The sequence below is a fragment of the Oryctolagus cuniculus genome (assembly GCF_964237555.1).
Source record: "Oryctolagus cuniculus chromosome 16 unlocalized genomic scaffold, mOryCun1.1 SUPER_16_unloc_1, whole genome shotgun sequence".
NCBI classification, from domain to species: domain Eukaryota; kingdom Metazoa; phylum Chordata; class Mammalia; order Lagomorpha; family Leporidae; genus Oryctolagus; species Oryctolagus cuniculus.
The window spans coordinates 3679049-3700212 of record NW_027208201.1 but is presented as its reverse complement, the minus strand read 5'-3'; the positions used below and the strand labels follow the sequence as shown (position 1 = coordinate 3700212).

The following is a 21164-nucleotide window of genomic DNA, read 5'->3' as shown; positions in this document are numbered from 1 at the left end:
AACTTTCTGAAGTACTTTGGGGGTGTGTGTGCCTGAATGTGTAGTGATGATGTCCAGAGAACAGGACATGACAAAGGTCCAACCACCTTACTGCATCCAAGGAGCCTGGCGTCCAGTCACGAGTGGATGGGAATGGCGGCTCCTCCACTCTCACCTCCTAGGTGCTCTTGGCCCTGGGGTTCCACCACCTCCACACTCTGCCTCACTGGTATGTTGGGTTGATGGTATCTGCAGGTCAGATTTGGGGAGGTGCATGGAAAAGACGACTTGGGAAAGTCCTCAGGAGGACCCCAGACCCAAAGCATTCATATTCTCATTTTCTCTCTCTTTCTCTCTCTCCCTCCTCCCCCTATGGTTTACTTATTTATTTAAAAGGCAGAGTGATAGATCTTCCATTCACTGATTCATCTCCCAAATGACTGCCACGGCAGGGGCTGGGCCAGGTGGAAGTCTAGAGCCAGGCGCTTCATCTGGATCTCCCCTGTGAGTGTCACGGGTCCAAGCACTTGGGCCATCAAGTGCTGCTTTTCCCACGTGCATCAGCAAGGAGTTGTATTGGAAGTGGAGCATCTGGGCCTGGAACCTGGTTCCCTTTCCTGTCTTTATTCAGCAAACAGAAGTCCATGGGGCCTTGGTTGGCCACACCTTGCAGATCCAGTTCTCTCTGTCTCTTCTCTGTATGCCCCATGGTCTCCATAACATGCTCATCTCAGAATTCCTGAGTGTTTTCTGCATTTCTTTCCTGTTTGTCAAGGCAGACACCACGTCAGTGTTGTTTGGTTCTTCGTCCCCTGAGATGTATTAGTGGGCTGATCAATATTTGTTTAATGGGAGAATCAACAAACTATAAGGGGTTTATAGTGAGCAAAACAAACATAACCCATTTCCTTCTAGAAACCGAGTTGCCTGCTGGAAACCGCGCGAGTCCACCTGCGCCTTATCTGGGATCCCCCACGACCTTGCGAGGGACGCTTCTCCAGCTTGGACCCCAGGCCTAGGAGCGCGCGGGGGACGGCGACCAGGACGCACGCGTGCTGGCAGGCGGCCGTCCCCGGGGGCCCCTGGCGCGGGTGGGTCGCGCCCCGGGTTGGGGCGCACGCGCGTTCGCCCAGCTCCGGGGCCCAGGCGCGCCGCGGCGAGCGGGCTGCAGCCTTTAAGGGAGTGTCGAGTCACCGAGACAAATCACACGGGTGTGCCATATGGTGACAAGCCTCCAATGTGAACAAAACAGCAAAATGGCCAAGAAGGGGAGGCTCGGCCCGGGCCGCGTCGGGGCCTCGAGGGTGGGGAGGGGCGTCCCCGGGCTGCGGAGCGGCGCTCTGTCCGGGCGGGGACCTGGCGCGCCCCCTCGGCCCCCGAGCGCTCGGGGCCTCTGGCGCGCTGGGCGGGGCCGGGCGGCGCCGCCCTCGCTCCCTCCCCTCCGCGGGCCTCCCCCGGGCCGCTCCCGGGCGCCGAGTCCCTTCCGAGGCCAGATCCGCGCCGCCTTTTCCCGCGGCCCTCACGGGGCCCAGCTGACGGGCCGCGTTGTTTACGGGCCCGAGGCCGCCCTCGCTCCCGCCCGCCGCCCGCCAGCCCGCCCGCCCGCGCGCCCCTCTGTCTGGGGGGCCGCCGGTAGCGCAGCTCCGAGAGCACGCGGCCGAGCGTCCGGAGGCCCGAGGCGCAGCGCAGAGCTCCCGGGCCGAAGACCGCGGGCCGTGGGCCGCGCAGCCGCGTCTGTGGCGTCCGCGGAGGCCGCGCGCCCTTCGCGGCGCCGTCTCCAGGGTCCTCCCCGGCGGGCGTCTCGGGTCCGCGGGCCGTCCTGCCCCAGCGCCTCTCAGGAGGCCGGCTCCGAGCATGAGCCCCGCGGGCCGGCGCCGCGCGCTCTGATCCGCGGGGACCCCGCGCTCCCGCAGCCATGGGCGCTGGGGGCCGGCGGGGGGCGGCGGCCGCGCCGCTGCTGGCGGCGGTGGCCGCGCTGCTGGTGGGCGCCGCGGGCCACCTGTACCCCGGAGAGGGTAAGTTTAGGGAGGCTTGGGCGCGGGCTAGGGGCGCCGCGCAGGGGACGGGACCCTCCCCCACCCCCCTCGCCAAAATGGAGCCCTCGTAGTGGACTGAGCATTCTCCCCGCTGAGGGAGGAGCGGTGGCCGGGCCGGCCGCTGCGGCCCCGCGCGGGGCGGGAAGCCACTGACCTTGGCCTTTGGTCGCCCGGCCGCGGGCGCCTCTCCCGAGCGCGCCCCCTCAGAGCCCGGCTCGCTCCGGAGACGCCACCCGCGCCCTCTCCGGGTCGCCTCTGGGCTGTGGGGTCACTGGGTCGGGGCAGCCGAGCGCCCGCCCAGCGCGCACGGTTTGGAGCCGCAGCTCAGGGAGTTCCGCAGTGGGTGCCGCTGTCTGCGTGGAAAGGCTGGGGCCCTCCCTGCTACCCCATTCCTTGGCTCTAGGACTCCTGGCCGACCGGACTTCCGAGGCCCCTTGGTAAGGCCTGGGCATCAGCAGCCGTGAGAGCACCACCCGTAGTGGCCTAACTGTTGTCATTAGTGTCACCGTTAACCCCACCAGTGACCCCTGGAGGCGATTAGCGTCCTGCACCCATTTCACAGAGGGATTAATTGAGGTCTGGGCAGGACATAGTCTCACTGTCCAGAGCCAGGACTGACCTTCTCTGTGTCCAGTTCTGTCTGAGGCACTGGACTGCTGTCCCTTGTCTCACGTCTCCCAGGTACCCCCAGCCCCTCAGCTCTGCCCTTGGAGACAGGCAGGGAGTGACCCTCTGGTGGGCAGCCCTCCTGGGTGCTCCTGCCTGGGCAGCAGGCAGAGGTGGACCCCAATCCTTGTGTCTTCCTCAGACTTGAGAGCAAACCCCTTTGTGGGGACCCTGATGTTGTCCACCATGAGGTCTGAGGCTGTTGTGCAGCTGCTTTGGGTTTCTCGTAAAAGATCAATCAGGGTGAGGAAGGGGCTGGAACGAGATGGAGTCGAAGCTCCTTAACTTGCAGGTGGCCACCGACCCCAGTGTGCAGAGGGAGGGCCTGGTATACAGTAGGTGCTCAGTCCAGTGTGCTGAGGGAGAGCCTGGAATACAGTAGGCGCTCAGCGGCAGGTGGAAGTCGCTATTAGTTCTTGGTGAGAATACCCGTGATGGGTGGTTATACCTGTGGCAGGCTGTGTGCACGTGCTCTATGTTCTGTGCGGCTTTGGTAACCAACCATGGGTCTGTGCCTGGGCTTTCAGGGGTCAGCGAACGCATTTGCCGGCTTTTCACCTGTTCCTGGTTTCCACCAGGGGCACAGCTTTTACTGTTTTTGTTCACTTCTGCAGTTCTTGAGCCCAGAACAATGCTTGGGTGCAGCAGGCGGTCAGTATCTTTGCTCCCTGGGGAGCTGACCTGGGTGCCTGCAGTTCCTTTATCATCCAAAGAAGCACCTTAGTCTCTGTGTGATACCTGCCTAACACTCAGCTTGCACTGTCTTGTGGGTTTGGCAGGCATAATCTTGGGGCATCCTCACCACACCCTAAGAGGCAGGTCGATGAGGAAATGTTATGAGGTTATAGGGCCAGCGTACCTGCTGTCCTACAATCCCCTGAGATCAATGAGATGGGGAGGGGCCAGCGACTTGCCAGGCTACCAGTCACTGACACCTGCCCATATGGTGTGAGATCAGTGTGATGGCTGGGGATGGACTGGTCTGGTCTATTCTCCCCTTGGAGGTTTTGCTGCTCTGCGCGGGATTGGGCGAGGATCTCGTCCTTCATTTTCTGCTGTGCCCTGAGCTTTGGGAAGTTAGAGGAGCAGCGTGAGACTGATTAAAGCAGGGGTGAGCGGAGTTTTGGGGGCACTCACTCCTCTCTGTGATGGTCACCTCCTTGCAGCTACCCCTTAACTATTGCTTCTCTCCTGGAGACCAGCCCCTCACCCCTTCCTTACTTGTTCCCAGAGACTCTGGTGGGGACCCCTCACCCTGGTCCCTCCGTGGTTGACACTGATTGCCCGTGGCTGCAGGGCCATATTGGGCACTGTGGGGTGTGGGGCAGCATCTCCTTGCCGGTGGCATTCCTCTGGCCCCTGGGTCGCGACAAGCACAGGTGCCTCCCGAGCCATTGCACGGGAGGGTGCTGGGTGTTGATTCCGCTCCCCTAGGGCTCTCTGCCTCTTCCTCTCTTTGTTCAGGAATTTTCACCTGCCCTGAGCCTTTCCCTTTTCAGCCCACATAGAAGCCTTGCACTCGGTCACCCAACCTTGACCTGAAGCCCCCTCCCTCCCCCCTTCACCTTTCACCCACTGGTCTGGCTATGGCGTCTTGCTGGTGTCTGCACCGCCCCTGGCTCTCTCTCAAAGGTAACCTACCCCTCCCAGTTGTGTCTCCTGCAGCCTGGCCTCTGCTGACCCTTCTTGGTCCAACAGTGCCTGCCCCGGAAGGACAGGTCAGCTCCTGTTCTTGTCTGTTCCGTCCCTCATGCCCAGCTCACACACGTGGGCCCCTCCTCCTTCCAGGGCCAGTATCTTTGACCTTCTTCCAACCCACTGTGTGATTTTCCTATAGTCTGACTCCTTCACCTAAAACACAGATCTTGGTCTGGTCTGCTGGGCCTTTGGGCCAAACCCACGGGCTGTTTGTGTAAATAAAGTTTTATTGGCACGGGGCCACGCCCATGTGTTTGTTGACTCATGGTGTGTACCCGCTGCCTTGTGTCCTAAGGCCGCAGGGTTGAGTGGTTCCCCGCCCACGAGGAGTATGTGTGGACACTTTGACCCTTCACAGAGAAAGTGTGCCACCCTAGGATTTGCAGGAAGCTCCCCGGGGCTTGGTTCCCCACGCCTGAGAGCTTGTCTGGACCTTGCTGCCGTGAGTGGGGATGAGTCAGATGATGACTGGGGTTGTGTTGTGTCCCTGTCTGCTGCACAGCTGTTACAGGAGCCCCTGGCATTTGCTGGGCTCATTGTATAGGTCCCCAAGGTGAGAGAACCCCTCACCTCCTCCTTTGCTGTGTTTGGGATCTTATTTGATTCATTTCATCAGACATTTCGGCATTCTGTGCCCTTAACCCTGCCCCTAGGATACCCAAGGGATCGCTGTTTGTGATTTTCTTAAGATCGCTTGTGGTAATTTCTGTTAAGGATCGACTGGAGGTGTCGGGGTTTATGTTTTGCAATTGAGTCATCATTGTGGTTTTTTTAATTAGAAACCATGGGTGGGCATTTGACAGAGTGGTTAAGTCACTGCTTGGGATGCACAACATCTGGTGTCAGAGTCCCAGCTCCTCTGCTTCCAATCCAGCTTCCTGCTCCTGCACCTGGGAGGCAGTGAATGGGGGCTCAAGTACTTAGGTCCCTGCCACCCATGTGGGAGCCCCGGATGGAGCTCCTGGCTTCAGCCTGGCCCAGCCCTGGCTGTTGCGGGTATTTGGGGAGTGAACGAGCGGATGGAAGATATCCGCTCTCTGTCTCTCTCTGCCTTTGAAGTAAAATGAAAATTTAAAAAATTAAAAGCTACTTTGCTATAAAAAATGGTGAAAAGCAACACATTGCAAAAAAAAAAAAAGTACAGGAATGTAGAGAGGAAAAAAAATGAAAGTCCCTCTTTAACACCTTGACCACTGAAGCCCGTTTCATTCCCATCCTGGGAGGTGTCTGCGCCATCCCTGCGGTGTGTATCTTTTTAACCTTTGAAACATTTTTATTTTTAAAATCAGTGGTGAAATTGACTTTTTTGGGTGCAGTTTCATAAATTGAAAGCCACGGATAGACTCACATGCCCATCCCTACAACCAATCATTGTCCACACTCCTTTACTCGTTTATTATAACACCTCTATCCTGACCCGTGGCAACCACTGGTCCCCTGGGGCACTTTGTGGAGGGGCTGGCGTTGTAGTGCAGTGGGTAAAGCTGCTGCCTGCAGTGCTAGCATCCCATACGAGCGCTGGTTCAAGACTTGGCTCCTCCTCTTCTGATTCAGTTCCCTGCTAGTGCACCTGGGAATGTAGCTGAAGATGGCCCTAGTGCTTGGGCCCCTGCAGGAACATGGGAGACCTGGAGGAAGCTCCTGGCTCCTGGCTCCAGCCTGGCCAGCCCTGGTTGTTGCTGCCATTTGGAAATTGGTGGGTCAAAGATCTCTTTCTCTATTTTTCCCTCTCTCTCTGTAACTCTGCCTTTCAAATAAATAAACCTTTAGAAAAAAGTTTGTGGGGGCTGGCAGTGTGGCATAGCGGGTTAAGTCGCCACCTGTGATGTCTGCATTCTATATGGGTGCTGATTTGTGTGCCGGCTGCTTCACTTCTGATCCAGCTCCTTGCTAATGCACCTGGGAAAGCAGTTAAAAATGGCCCAAATGCTTGGCCTCTGCACCCACATGGGAGACCTGGAAGAAGCTCCTGTTTCCTGGCTTTGGTCTGGCCGAGCTCTGGACATTGCAGCCATTTGGGGAGTGAACCAGTGGATGGAAGTCTGTCTGTCTCTCTCTGTCTCTCTCTCTCTTTTAAGGATTACTTATTTATTTGAAGGATAGTATTTCAGAGAGAGGGAGGGAAGGAGGGAAGAAGGGAAGAAAGAAGGGAGTCAGGGAGAGAGGAGGAGAGGGAGAGAGGAGGAGAAGGGGAGAGAGAGAGAGAGAGAGAGAGAGAGAGAGAGAGAGAGAGATCTTCCATCCACAGCTTCAGCTTCTTTTCCAGGTGCATTAGCAGGGAGCCGGATCAGAAGTGGAGTAACCAGTGCTTGAACTGGCACCCATATGGGATGCCAGTGTTGTAGACAATGGCTTAACCTGTGATGCCACAGTGTGAGCCCCAGTATTGTCAGATTTACCTGCTGGCTTAAATTGATTCCTCATCCTCAGTCAATACTTGAGGCAGATTTGTGGTCATTTGGGGACACTTGAAAAATTTAACTCTTGTAGTTGAGGTCAAACAAGGTAGCAGCCTTGTGTCTGCTTTCGTGTTGTGGGTTCAGACAGTTCTCCTACTGAGGGTTAAAGTGTCCTTTCAGCGGTGCATTTGCTGTCATGAATTTTGGCATTTTTGAGCTTGCTCTTGGTGATTGGAGTGTTTAAAATAGCTCCCAAATTTTGCATCGACATGCAGCCTGTGTGTTTCTGAGTGCCAGGAGACTATGATGTGTCTCCCCGAGACCGTAGGTGTGTTAGACAAGCTTCATCTAGCCGAGGTACGGCGCTAACCAATCCATCATCTATAGTCAACAAAGTGTCCTTCCACTGAGTACACATAAAACAGTTGCATACTGAACTGCTGATACACCTGTGGCCAGCAGCTCACAGGAGCCTGACCTTGTGTTTCCCTTTGGAGCCATCCTTTGCTGCCTTCCTAGGCGCATCAGCAGGGAACTGGATTGGAAGTGGTGCATCTGGGACTGGACCCAGCCCTGGGATATGGGACATGGGACATGGGATGCCAGTGTTGACCGGGGCTGCTTAACCCACTGTTCCACAAGGCCGGCCTTTGTGCAGATGGTTTGTTATCACTGTGGTGTAAAATGTGTGAATTTGAGTTGTCATTTGCTGTTCAGACTCCTTTGGGACATAATTGCCCCTTTTGGTTTTGTGTGTGTGTGTGTGTGTGTGTGTGTTTGCCATTGGTTCACCCTCCAATGGCCGCTGTGGCTGGTGTGCTGTGGCCGGCGCACCGCGCTGATCCGAAGCCAGGAGCCAGGTGCTTCTCCTGGTCTCCCATGTGGGTGCAGGGCCCAAGCGCTTGGGCCATCCTCCACTGCACTCCTGGGCCACAGCAGAGAGCTGGCCTGGAAGGGGGGCAACCGGGACAGAATCCAGCGCCCCGACCGGGACTAGAACCCGGTGTGCCGGTGCCGCAAGGCAGAGGATTAGCCTAGTGAGCCGCGGCGCCGGCCCTTTGGTTGTGTTTTTTATCTGCGTGCATATCCTCTGTTCCCCCGTGGAAGCCTGTGAGAGGGTGCGGAACTCCTGGCCTGAGTTTCCACAGTAACGCCGGTGCCAGGGGTGCCGCAGTGGCTTTTGGGGTTTCGGAAGCATGTTTTGTTTTCAGCAGAACAAGAGCTGCTGTTCCGGGTGGCCACCTGCAGACTGGCTCTGAGCTCCAGTTGGAGTTCCAAGCGGACTTGTGAGGATTAGCATTGAATTTGGAATCTGGCTTTGTCTTCCAGTTCCTTGAGTGCATGGTGTCTCGTCAGGTTCACGTAAAAGCCCTGTCTTGTGTTTGGGAGCAGCAGGATGTTGAGATTCTGTTTCAAAAGTTTGCTTTTTATTTATTTATTTATATTTATTTTTGATTTATTTTATTTATTTGAAAGAGTTACAGAGACAGGTAGAGCCAGCGAGAGAGAGGTCTTCCATTCCACTGGTTCACTCCCCAAATGACCGCAATGGCCAGAGCTGAGCTGATCCAAAGCCAGGAGCCAGGAGTTTCCTCCGGGTCCCCCATGTGGGTGCAGGGGCCTAAGCATTTGAGCCATCTTCTACTGCTTTCCCAGGCCATAGCAGAGAGCTGGATAAGAAGAGGAGCAGTCGGGACTCGAACTGGCATCCATGTGGGATGCCAGCACTGCAGGCTGGGGCTTTAACCCGCTGCGCCACATCACCAGACCCTATTCATTTATTTTTTTAAGAGTTTATTTTATTTATTTGAAAGGCAGAGTTACAGAGGTGAGGAGAGAAAGAGATTGGGGGGAGGGGTAGAAAGAGAGAGAGAGAGAGAGAGGTCTTCCATCTGCTGGTTCACTCCCCAAATGGCCACAACAGGTAGGGCTGGGCCAGGCTGAAGCCAGGAGCCAGGAGCCTCATCTGGGTCTCCCACGTGGATGCAGGGGCCAAAGCACTCAGGCCATCTTCTGCTGTTTCCCAGGCACATTTGCAGGAAGCTGGATCCGAAGTGAAGGAGCTGGGACTTAAACCAGCGCCCATATGGGATGCCGGTGCTGTAGGTGGTGGCTTAACCTGCTCTGCCACAGTGCTGGCTCTTATTTATTTTTGAGAGAGAATGAACTCCTGTACATTGGCTCACTTCACAAATGCCCACAATAGTTGGGGCTGGACCAGAGCTGAAACTGGGAGTCAGGAACTCCATTGAGGTCTCCTGTAAGATGACAGGCACCCAATGACTCGAGCCTCCATTGCCACCTTCCAGAGTCTGCATTAATAGGAGGCTGGAGTCCTGAGCTGGAGCTGGGCACTCTAAAGTGGGATGCAGGGGTCTTAACCACGAGGCTAAAAGCACCTGCTCCTAAAAATTCAGCTCACATGTAGTAATTGCATACGTTCCTGGGCCACCGTGTGATTTTTCAACACATGTGTGTGCATGAAATTTTATTTCTCTCCTTTGCTTTTCTGGGAAGCTGGGATACATAGGTACTTTCCAACGACTGTGTTGGTCCTACAGACAAAGGTAGTGGACATGGAGAGGAAGGATATGACTGACTGGTCACTGCCAGTCTCTGGCTTCTTGTTGCTGATCTGTCCTTAAGGTTGTGCCCTTTTGTTTTAGCCTAGAACAGAAAAGGGTGCGGTGGTGTGGTAGATTAAGCCTCCACCTGCAGTGCCAGCTTTCCATGTGGGTACCAGTTTGAGTCTCGGCTGCTTCACTTCCAATCCAGCTCTCTGCTAATAGCCTGGGAGGTCAGCAGAGGTTGGCCCAAGTGCTTAGGCCCCCACACCCAAGTAAGAGACCCGGAAGAAGCTCCTGGCTCCTTCAGATTGTCCCAGCTCCAGCTGTTGTGACCATTTGGGGAGTGAGCCAGCGGAATGAAGATATCTTTCTCTCTCTCTCTGTAAATCTGCCTCTCAAATAAATAAATCTATATAAAAAGTATTTATTTGAAAGGCAGAATGTCAGAGAGAGATCATTCGATCTTGTATCCACTGATTCACTCACCAAATGGCTGCAATGTCTATGCTGAAGCCAGGATCCTAGAACTCCATCCAGGTCTCCACATGGGTAGCAGGAGCCTGAGCACTTGGGCCATCATCTGCTGCTTTCCCAGGCGCCCCAGCGTGGAGCTGGATCGCCACAGCCCTGGCTGCTGTCCTGTTGACATCATTTACAGGTGAGGAAACAGAGGCACAGAAAGAAGTTGAGGTCACGCAGGTAGCAGGGCTGGTGCGAGGACAGCATCTGTGTGGGGTGTCTAACGTGTGCAGCCCCCACACCTGAACCCCAGGCTTGTTGGGGCAGGGCCCCCTTGAATTTAGGAGGAAAGCCGAGGTAAGAGTGGAAAGAATGCGAGAGGAACGTGGGGGCCCCAGCACAGGTCACCAGGGAACGTCTGAAGAATGCAGTGACGGAGCGGCGGCGAGGGCTCCCGGGATGGGAAGCAGAGAGCGTGAGCCAGGAGAGGAGCTCAGGGTGTGCTAGCTGCTTCCTCCCACCGCCCACCCCCGTGCTTCCCTTCTGCTGTTTGCTTTGTGGGAAGAAAACCAGAGGCCAGGAGATGCTCTCCTGCCAGCCTTCTCTTCTGGGAAGTTAAGGACCAGCACCGTCCAATCGAATGTTCTGCTTGGATGGAAGTGTTCCGAAGGGGCCGGGTCCGCCAGGGCGGCTCCTACCCACCCGTGGCTCTCAAGCTGATGAAGCTGTGGCTGATGAGACTGTGCAGGGTGTGTGTGTGTGTGTAAAACCATCTTTGAAAGCACCCTCCCTGAAACAGTGTTAGGGATTCACTTGCTTCTTCCCTTCCTTATGCATATCTTATTTTGTTTTTTGAAAGATGTATTTATTTATTTGAAAGGTGGAGTTACAGAGATATGGAGAGACAGAGAGAGACAGAGAGAGACGGAGAGACAGAGAGATAGAGAGAGAGCAAGAGAGCGAGCGAGCGAGCTTCCATCCACTGGTTCATTCTGCAGATGCCCATAACAGCTGGGGCTGGGTCAGGGCAAAGCTAGGAGCGGGAACTCCATCCTGGTCTCCTACGTGAGTGGCAGAGATCCAAGCACTTGGGCCATCACCTGCTGCCTTCCCAGGCACATTAGCAGGGAGCTGGATGGGAAGTGGAACAGCTGGGTCTCAAACCACCGCTCAGATGGGATATAGGTGTTGGAGGTGGTGGCTGAACCCGCTGCACCACGATGCTGGCCCCCTTATGCATGTTTTAGAACGTGGGAAGATGACAACCCTACGAGGTTGCCCTGAGCACAGCTGTTCTGCTCACTCATCTGTCGGATCTTGATTTGTTCATCATAAAAATGGGTGTGGAGGGGGCATCTTCTCTCCAGACCAGTTTTGGAGTTTGGTGTGTGAGATTGTAGCCCAGCTGTGGGGGTCCTTTATAAAGTTCATGGAAAAGGAATTAAAAGAAAAGCTTACTTTGATGTAAAACTTTTTGGAATCCATGCATACAAGAAATCTTCAAAAATGTAATGAGATATGCATATTGTAGGGAAAAGAGATGCATGCATTAGAAGTGTTTACTGTTGGGCTGCTATTTGTGGCACAGTGGGTTAAGCCAGCATCCCATAGATCACTGGTTCAAATCCTGGTACTCTGCTTCCAATCCAGCTCCCTGCTAATGTTCCCTGGGGAAAGCAGTGGAAGATGGCCCAAGTGTTTGGACCCCTGCACCCATGTGGGAGACCAGGATAGAGTTCCTGGCTCCTGGATTCAGCCTGGCCCAGCCTTGGCTGTTATGGCCATTTGGGAAGTGAACCACTGGATGGAAGATCTCTCTCTCTGACTCTCTCTCTCTCACTTTGAAATCCAAGGGTCATTTATAAAGTTCATAGAAAGCTCAAGTGTGTGGCAGAGCAGGTAAAGCTGCTGCCTGCAATGCTGGCATTCGGTTTGGGCGGTTTCTGGCTCCTGCCCTCTGCCTGGCCCAGCCCTGGACATTGCAGCCATCTGGGGAGTGAACTAGCAGATAGAAGATATCTCTCTGTCTCTGTCTGCCCCTCTCTCTCTGTAACTCTGACTTTCAAATAAAACAAATCTTTTTTTAAAAAGTTCACAGAAAATGAAATTAAAAGATAAATTTATTTTGGCGCAAGATTTTTTGAAATTGATGCATACCAGGAAGCTTCAAAAATCTAATTCGTGTGCATATTGTGAAAGAAACTATGGATGTACTTCAAATTTATTTGCATCAAAATAAACTTAGCTTTTTAAGATTTACTTGAAAAGCAGAGAGAGTGAGGGAGAGGGAGGGGGAGAGAGAGGGATGGAGGGAGGGAGGGAGGGAGAGAGAGAGAGAGAGAGAGAGAGATTTTTCATCTGCTGGTTCACTCCCCAAATGGCCGCAACAGCCAGAAATGTGCCAGGCTGAAGCCAGGAATTCCATCTGGGTCTCACACGTGGGTGCAGGGGCCCAAGCACTTGGGCCATCTTCTGATGCTTTACCAGGTGCATTAGCAGGGAGCCGGATCAGAAGCTGGGCAGCCGGGACTCAAACTGACACTCCCATGTGGGATGTTGGCATCATGAGCAGGAGCTTAGCTCCTCCTGCCAGCCCCTACACTTATCTTTAATTCCTTTCTCCCATGCACGCTTGTCAGAGTGAGGTGCTGGGAAGACGGGAGCTGTCCTGGGAGTCTTCCTCCACCTGTATGTGGGGCAGCCCTCCCCGGGTGCTCTGATGGAGAGCCTGCAGAGCCCCGGCTACTGCCCTGGGGTGCTGAGCGCTGGCAGAACCTCCACATCTGTTTTTGGTGCCTGGGTGGTGCCTGTCCTGGCAGTGGTGGATGTCTCCCACCCATAGGGTCACACACAACTTTACTGAGTTCAGAGTTAGGGTTGTGCAGAGGGGGAAAAAAAAAAAAAAACTCTTCTTCATTGTCGCGTGTGGTTTAGACGTCCAGTCTGTGTTTCTAAGAGCTCGAGCAAGGTCCAGTTCACATGCCTCACGGTGCACCTGCTGACAGCCATGATTCATGGTTTGGATGCATTCAGCTTGTGCAGCCGTCCTGACAGCCAATTTCAGAGCATTTCCAGGACCCCCAAAGAGGAAGTCCTGTCCCCACACGCAGGCATCGCCCCCCCCCCCGCCCCCGTCTTCCCCTACTGCTTTATGTGTCTGGATTCACCTCTTCTGGATGTTTCCTGTGAATGGAGTTGCCTGCAACCATGTTTTGTTCCTTTTTCATGGCTGAATACTATTCTGCTGCATACATTTGCTATGGTTATTGATTGACTTTATCTATTTGTTTTTTTTTTTTTTAACTTTTATTTAATGAATATAAATTTCCAAAGTACAGCTTATGGATTACAATGGCTTCCCCCTCCCCCCATAATTTCCCTCCCACCCGCAACCCTGCCCTCTCCTGCTCCCTCTCCCCTTCCATTCACATCAATATTCATTTCAATTATCTTTATATACAGAAGATCATTTTAGCATATATTAAGTAAAGATTTCAACAGTTTGTACCCACACAGAAACACAAAGTATAAAATACTGTTTGAGTACTAGTTATAGCATTAAATCACAATGTACAGCACATTAAGGACAGAGATCTTACATCAGGAGTAAGTGCACAGTGACTCCTGTTGTTGACTTAACAAATTGACACTCTTGTTTATGGCATCAGTAATCACCCTAGGCTCTTGTCATGAGTTGCCAAGGCTATGGAAGCCTTTTGAGTTCGCTGACTCTGATCTTATTTAGACAGGGTCATAGTCAAAGTGGAAGTCCTCTCCTCCCTTCAGAGAAAGGTACCTCCTTCTTTGATGACCTGTTCTTTCCACTGGTATCTCACTCACAGAGATCTTTCATATAGGTGTTGTTGTTTTTTTTGTTTTTTGTTTTTTTTTTTTTTTTTGTTTTTTTTTTTTTTTTTTTTTTTGTGCCACAGTGTTTTGGCTTTCCATGCCTAAAATGCTCTAAGGGCTCTTCAGCCAGATCTGAATGCCTTAAGGGCTGATTCTGAGGCCAGAGTGCTGTTTAGGACATCTGCCATTCTATGAGTCTGCTGTGTATGCCACTTCCCATGTTGAATTGTTCTCTCCCTTTTTTATTCTATCAGATAGTATTAGCAGACACTAGTCTTGTTTGTGTGATCCCTTTTACTCTTAGACCTATCAGTATGATCAACTGTGAACTGAAATTGATGGCTTGGACTAGTGAGAGGGCATTGGTACATGCCACCTTGATGGGATTGAATTGGAATCCCCTGGCACATTTCTAACTCTACCATTTGGGGCAAGTCCAATTGAGCATGTCCCAAATTGTACATCTCCTCCCTCTCTTATTCCACTCTTATATTTAACAGGGATCACTTTTCAGTTAAATTTCAACACTTAAGAATAATTGTGTATTAATTACAGAGTTCAACCAATAGTATTAAGTAGAACAAAAAAATACTAAAAGGGGTAAAGTATTAAGTTGTTCATCAGCAGTCAGGGCAAGGGCTGATCAAGTCACTGTTTCTCAAAGTGTCCATTTCACTTCATCAGGTTTCCTTTTTGGTGCTCAGTTAGTTGTCACTGATCAGGGAGAACATATGATATTTGTCGCTTTGGGACTGGCTTAATTCACTCAGCATGATGTTTTCCAGATTCCTCCATTTTGTTACAAATGACCAGATTTCATTGTTTTTGACTGCTGTATAGTATTCTATAGAGTACATGTCCCATAATTTCTTTATCCAGTCTACTGTTGATGGGCATTTAGGTTGATTCCAGGTCTTAGCTATTGTGAATTGAGCTTCAGTAAACATTAAGGTGCAGACCACTTTTTTGTTTGCCAATTTAATTTCCTTGGGTAAATTCCAAGGAGTGGGATGGCTGGGTTGTATGGTAGGGTTATATTCAGGTTTCTGAGGAATCTCCAGACTGACTTCCATAGTGGCTTGACCAGTTTGCATTCCCACCAACAGTGGGTGAGTGTCTCTTTTTCCCCACATCCTCGCCAGCATCTGTTGTTGATAGATTTCTGTATGTGAGCCATTCTAACTGGGGTGAGGTGGAACCTCATTGTGGTTTTGATTTGCATTTCCCTGATTGCTAGTGATCTTGAACATTTTTTCATGTGCCTGTTGGCCATTTGGATTTCCTCTTTTGAAAAATGTCTGTTGAGGTCCTTGGCCCATCTCTTAAGTGGGTTGTTGGTTTTGTTTTTGTGGAGTTTCTTGATCTCTTTGTAGATTCTGGTTATTAACCCTTTATCTGTTGCATAGTTTGCAAATATATTTTCCCATTCTGTCGGTTGTCTCTTCACTCTCCTGACTGTTTCTTTTGTAGTACAGAAACTTCTCAATTTGATGCAATCTCAATAGTTAATTTTGGCTTTGACTGCCTGTGCCTCTGGGGTCTTTTCCAAGAATTCTTTGCCTGTGCCAATATCTTGCAGGGTTTCACCAATGTTCTCTAATAATTTGATGGTGTCGGGTCATGGATTTAGGTCTTTAATCCACGTTGAGTGGATTTTTGTGTAAGGTGTAAGGTAGGGGTCTTGCTTCATGCTTCTGCACGTGGAAATCGAGTTTTCCCAGCACCATTTATTGAACAGACTGTCCTTGCTCCAGGAATTGGTTTTAGATCCTTGATCAAATATAAGTTGGCTGTAGATGTTTGGGTTGATTTCTGGTGTTTCTATTCTGTTCCATTGGTCTATCCATCTGTTTCTGTACCAGTTCCATGCTGTTTTGATTACAACTGTCCTGTAGTATATCCTGAAATCTGGCATTGTGATGCCTCCAGCTTTGTTTTTGTTGTACAAGATTGCTTTAGCTATTCGAGGTCTCCTGTGTCTCCATATGAATTTCAACATCATTTTTTCTAGATCTGAGAAAAGTGTTTTTGGTATCTTGATTGGTATCACATTGAATCTATAAATTGCTTTTGGGAGAATGGACATTTTGATGATATTGATTCTTCCAATCCATGAGCATGGAAGATTTTTCCATTTTTTGGTATCCTCTTCTGTTTCTTTCTTTAAGATTTTGTAATTCTCATCGTAGAGATCTTTAACATCCTTGGTTTATTCCAAGGTATTTGATGGTTTTTGTAGCTATTGTGAATGGGATTGATATTAGACGTTCCTTCTCACCCGTGGCATTACCTGTGTATATAAAGGCTGTTGATTTTTGTGCACTGATTTTATATCCTGCTACTTTGCCAAACTCTTCTGTGAGTTCCAATAGTCTCTTAGTAGAGTTCTTTGGATTCCCTAAATAAAGAATCATATCGTCTGCAAAGAGGGCTAGTTTGAGTTCTTCCTTCCCAATTTGTATCCCTTTAATTTCTTTTTCATGCCTAATGACTCTGTCTAAAACTTCCAGAACTATATTGAATAGCAGTGGTGAGAGTGGGCATCCCTGTCTGGTACCAGATCTCAGTGGAAATGCTTCCAACTTTTCCCCATTCAGTAGGATGCTGGCCGTGGGTTTTTCATAAATTGCTTTGATTGTATTGAGGAATATTCCTTTTATACCCAGTTTGCTTAGAGTTTTCATCATGAAAGGGTGTTGAATTTTATCGAATGCTTTCTCTGCATCTATTGAGATAATCATATGGTTTTTCTTCTGCAGTTTGTTAATGTGGTGTATCACATTGATTGTTTTGCGCACATTGAACCATCCCTGCATACCAGGGATAAATCCCACCTGGCCTGGGTGGATGATCTTTCTGATGTGTTGTTGTATTCTATTGGCCAGAATTTTATTGAGGATTTTTGCATCTATCTTCATCAGGGATATTGGTCTGTAATTTTCTTTCAATGCTGCATCTTTCTCTGGCTTAAGGATTAAGGTGATGCTGGCTTCATAGAAATAATTTGGGAGGACTCCCTCTTTTCTGATTGCTCTGATTAGTTTGAGGAGAATTGGAGTCAGTTCTTCTTTAAATGTCTGGTAGAATTCAGCAGTGAATCCATCTGGTCCTGGGCTTTTCTTTGTTGGGAGGGCCTTTATTACTGTTTCAATTTCTTTCTCAGTTATGGGTCTGTTTAGGTTTTCTGTGTCTTCATGGTTCAATTTAGGTAGGTTGCATGTGTCCAGGAATCCATTTCTGATAGATTTCCCTGTTTGCTTGCATACAACTCTTTGTAGTAATTTCTGATTATCATTTTTATTTCTATGGTGTCTGTTGTTACGTTTCCCTTTTCATCTCTGATTTTATTGATTTGGGTCTTTTCTTTTTTTAGTTAGTTGGGCCAATGGTGTGTCAATTTTATTTATTTTTATTGATTGACTTTATCTATTTTTTTTTTGACAGGTAGAGTGGACAGTGAGAGAGAAAGACAGAGAGAAAGGTCTTCCATTGCCGTTGGTTCACCCTCCAATGGCCGCTGTGGCTGGCGCGCTGCGGCCGGCGCACCGCGCTGATCCGATGGCAGGAGCCAGGTGCCTATCCTGGTCTCCCATGGGGTGCAGGGCCCAAGCACTTGGGCCATCCTCCACTGCACTCCCTGGCCACAGCAGAGAGCTGGCCTGGAAGAGGAGCAACGGGACAGAATCCGGCGCCCCGACCGGGACTAGAACCCGGTGTGCCGGCGCCGCAAGGCGGAGGATTAGCCTATTGAGCCATGGCGCCAGCCAACTTTATCTATTTAAGAAAAAAAAAAAAAGATTTATTTTGCTTACTTTAAAGGGAGAGTTACACAGAGACAGGGAGAGATAGAGAGAGATCTTCCACTTGCTGGTTCATTTCCCAGATGACTGCAATGGCCAGGGCTGAGGCAGGCAGAAGCCAGGGGCCAGGGGCTTCTTCCGGGTCTCCCACATGAGTGCAGGGGCCCAAGAACTTGGAGCACATGTTGCTGCTTTTCCAGGTACATTAGCAGGGAGTTGGGTCACAAGTGGAGCAGCCTGGACTCGAACCGGTGCCCACGTGGGATGCCGACGGTTTCACCTGCTTCACCACAATGCTGGCCTTTTGGTGTACATTGAATGGTTCCCACTTTTTGGTTGAACTCTGAATGACGTTGCTATGAACGGTTGTGCACAGGTTTTTGTGTGGATGCCCATTTGCCTTTCTGCCGGGTGGTACCGAGGAGCTGGACGGCCGGGTCCTGAGCAGCTCTCTGTTGACTCTTTGGAGGAATGGCCGTGCTGTTTCCCCGAGGGGCTGCTCCTTTCGGCACCTGCACCAGAGCGGCCGACCGCTCCGCCTCTGCACCAACACCTGTGATTGTGATTACCTTTGTCCTTTGCTGCATCCTCGTGAGGATGCAGTGGCGTCTCCTTGTGGCTCGGGCTTGCATTTTCTTTCCTCTTTTTTTTTTTTAAATTTTTTGACAGAGTGGACAGTGAGAGAGAGAGAGAGAAAGGTCTTCCTTTGCCGTTGGTTCACCCTCCAATGGCCGCCACGGCTGGCGTGCTGCAGCCGGCGCACCGCGCTGATCCGAAGCCAGGAGCCAGGTGCTTCTCCTGGTCTCCCATGGGGTGCAGGGCCCAAGTAATTGGGCCATCCTCCACTGCACTCCCTGGCCACAGCAGAGAGCTGGCCTGGAAGAGGGGCAACTGGGAAAGAATCCGGCGTCGGGCTTGCATTTTCTTGATGTCTAACCACTGGTTACAGCAGGCGCTCCGGCCTGATGTGGGCATGTCCACGGCCTGCCGAGGGTGGTGGGCGGCTCCTCTCCATCCCCAGTGAAAGGAAATCCAGAGCATGGTGCTTGGATTGGAGAAGCCCAGATCTGCAGCTGTGTCTGTGTCTCTGATGCCAGACAGGAAATGCAACACCCCCTTAAATCTGAGTTTCATACGAGCGCATTTCAAAAAGTTTGTGGAAACACAGAATTAAATTTCTGGGTGGAAAAATGGAAATGCATGTAGGTGAGGGCAGTTTATAAGGTCATGGGCAATGTGCACTATGACAAAACTGCCAAATATTTTTTTGCACCCAAATCAGCTTATTTTTAATTCCATTTTCCATAATCTTTTTGAAATGTCCTTGTGTAAACAGTAGGTAATTTTTTTTTTTTTTCGAGAAGGAGAGTGTAGTGGGGAAGGGAGAGAGAGGGAGAGTGAGCATCCTGCTGGCTAACTCCTCAGATGCCCACAACGGCTGAGGCTGAGCCAGGGATGGCAACCCTGGTCTCCCGTGTGGGTGGCAGAAGCTGGATGACTTGAGCCACCACTGCTGCCTCCCCAAGTCTGCATCGGCAGGAAGCTGGAGTCAGCAGAGCCAGTAAGAAAGAAATGGGGGTGTGGGATGCAGACGTCCCAACCAGCAGCTTGAGAAGTTTTTAAGGCTGAGTGTGTCCCACTCACAGCAGGGGATGTCCGTGTCCTAAGGAAGGTGTGACCTCCATGGAACTCAACTTGGTTCTCAGTTGGGCCACCCTGCCCGTCCCTGGTGGGCTGCACACTGGCAGTCACTGCATTTGCCCCTCAGAGTGCTGGGTTTCTCTTCTGTGGGGAGGGAATAAGAGGGGAGGGGGACAGAGGGGCTGAATGTTTGTGGGCGTCTGGGGTGCAGGGCCTGCTGGGAGCTCTCCGTGTGGAAGCCTCTGGTGTGGCCACAGCCGGCAGTGGGCAGCCCAAGTCTGTGGGGCCAAAGCTGCCGTCCAGCCTGGGCCTGGCCCCCGGCAGCAGGTGTCGAGGGGAGGGTGGTCGTATGCTGGGGACCTGATTTTCCTTCCAGCTTCCATAGGAGCTAGTGAGTGAGTGAGTGTGTGTGTGTATGCATGTGTGCACGTATCTGTATATGTATGTTTGTGTGCACATGTATGTAGGTTTAGACATATTTGTGCCAGTGTCTATGTATGTGTATACATGTTTGGGTGTTTATACATTTATGTGTGTATGTGCATACATATATGTATGCATGTGTGTATGTATATGTGTATGTGTGTACATGAGTGTATATATGTCTATGTGTACATGTCTATGTATGTATGTATGTATGTGTCTCTGTATGTATATGTTTGTGTGTGTGTATGTATGTGTGTCTATGTGTGTGTGTTTTCCTTTAATTCAGCCCAATCCACTCCATGTAGCAAGTGATCCAAGAATATTAGCACTTTGTTTGCTACAATTGTTTCGTTTTCTTTTCTTTTTTTTTTTTTTTAATTTGTGCTTTATTTAGGGGGTCATTCTCAAGGTTGATCTTTAAGATAATTTTTAAAAAGATTTTATTTATTTGAGAGGTAGAGTTAGAGACAGAGAGAGAGGTCTGGTTCACCCCACAAATGACCACAATGGCTGGAGCTGGGCTGATCCAAAGCCAGGAGCCTGGAGCTTCTTCCAGGTCTCCCACATGGGTGCAGGGGCCCAAGGACTTGAGCCATCTTCCACTGCTCTCCCAGGTCATAGCAGTGAGCTGGATTAGAAGAGAAGCAGCCGGGACACCAACCTGTGGCCATATGGGATGTTGGTGCCCACCATGCCAGAGTGCTGGCCCCACCCAAGAGAATTTCCAACCTTCTTTAGAACAATCTGTGTGCCTTAAAGATCCCAAGATTTGGGGTTTTGGAGTGAAATAAGCAGGGTTTACTGACTGAGCCCCAGAGACCAAGAGCTTAGTGTTGTGTGTGTATGTGTATTGTGTGTATGCATGTCCATGTGTATGTATGTGTTGTGTGTGTATGCGTGTGTGTGTGTGTGTGTGTGAGAGAGCGAGCAGGGAGAAACTGTCTAAAGTGAGTCTCATGAAGAGTGTCAGGAACACAAGGGTGGGTGGTGCTGTGGTGCGGTGGGTTAAGCTGCTGCTTGTGACACCAGCATCCCATAGGAGCACTGGTTCGAGTCCTGGCTGCTCTGCTTTTGATCCAGCTCCCTGTTAATGCACCTGAGAAAGCCATGGAAGATGGCCTGAGTGCTTGGGCCCCTGCCATCCATGTGGGAGACCTGGATGGAGCTCCTGGCTCCTGGCTTTAGCCTGATCTAGTCCTGCCTGTTGGGACCATTTGGGGAGTGAACCAGCAGATTGAAGCTCGCTCTCTCTCTCTCTCTCTCTTTATCATTATGCCTTTCAAATAAATAAATCTTAAAATACAATACAGGTATATAGAAGAAAGGAAATCAGAGAAGGCTACCTGGAGGTGGTTGCGTTTGAACTGGATCTTGAAGGATGATGGGCTGGGTTTAGAAGTGTGAGGGTACTTGTAAAAGTTGTGGGAAATGGAATTAAAAGAGAAGTTTATGGGCAGTAGTTAGGTGTAGTGGTTAAGATGCCCATGTTCCACATCAGAGTGCCTGGGTTTGATTCCTGGCTCTGGCTCCTGGCTCCAGCTTCCTGTTCATGCACACCCTGGGAGGCAGCGGATGGAGCTCCTGGCTCCCAGTGTGGTTCTCCCCCAAGTCATGGTAGGTGTCTGGGGCGTGTCCCAGCAGATG

At 50.9% G+C, this 21164-nt stretch overlaps 1 protein-coding gene across 4 annotated transcripts in view; it reads left to right on the top strand.

Moving 5' to 3' along the window:
* The first annotated feature begins 1446 nt into the window (after positions 1 to 1446).
* Positions 1447 to 21164, top strand: part of INSR (insulin receptor) — a 139448-nt gene continuing 119730 nt past the window's right edge. For 3 of the 4 annotated variants that reach the window (XM_017337974.3, XM_017337973.3, XM_008249177.4), the window contains exon 1: positions 1524 to 1994. In XM_017337974.3, the coding sequence (XP_017193463.2) occupies positions 1895 to 1994 (100 nt within the window). In that variant the 5' untranslated portion in view covers positions 1524 to 1894. Of the gene's footprint in view, positions 1995 to 21164 lie in introns of all 4 variants that reach the window. The other variant, XM_017337975.3, reaches the window with a different exon arrangement.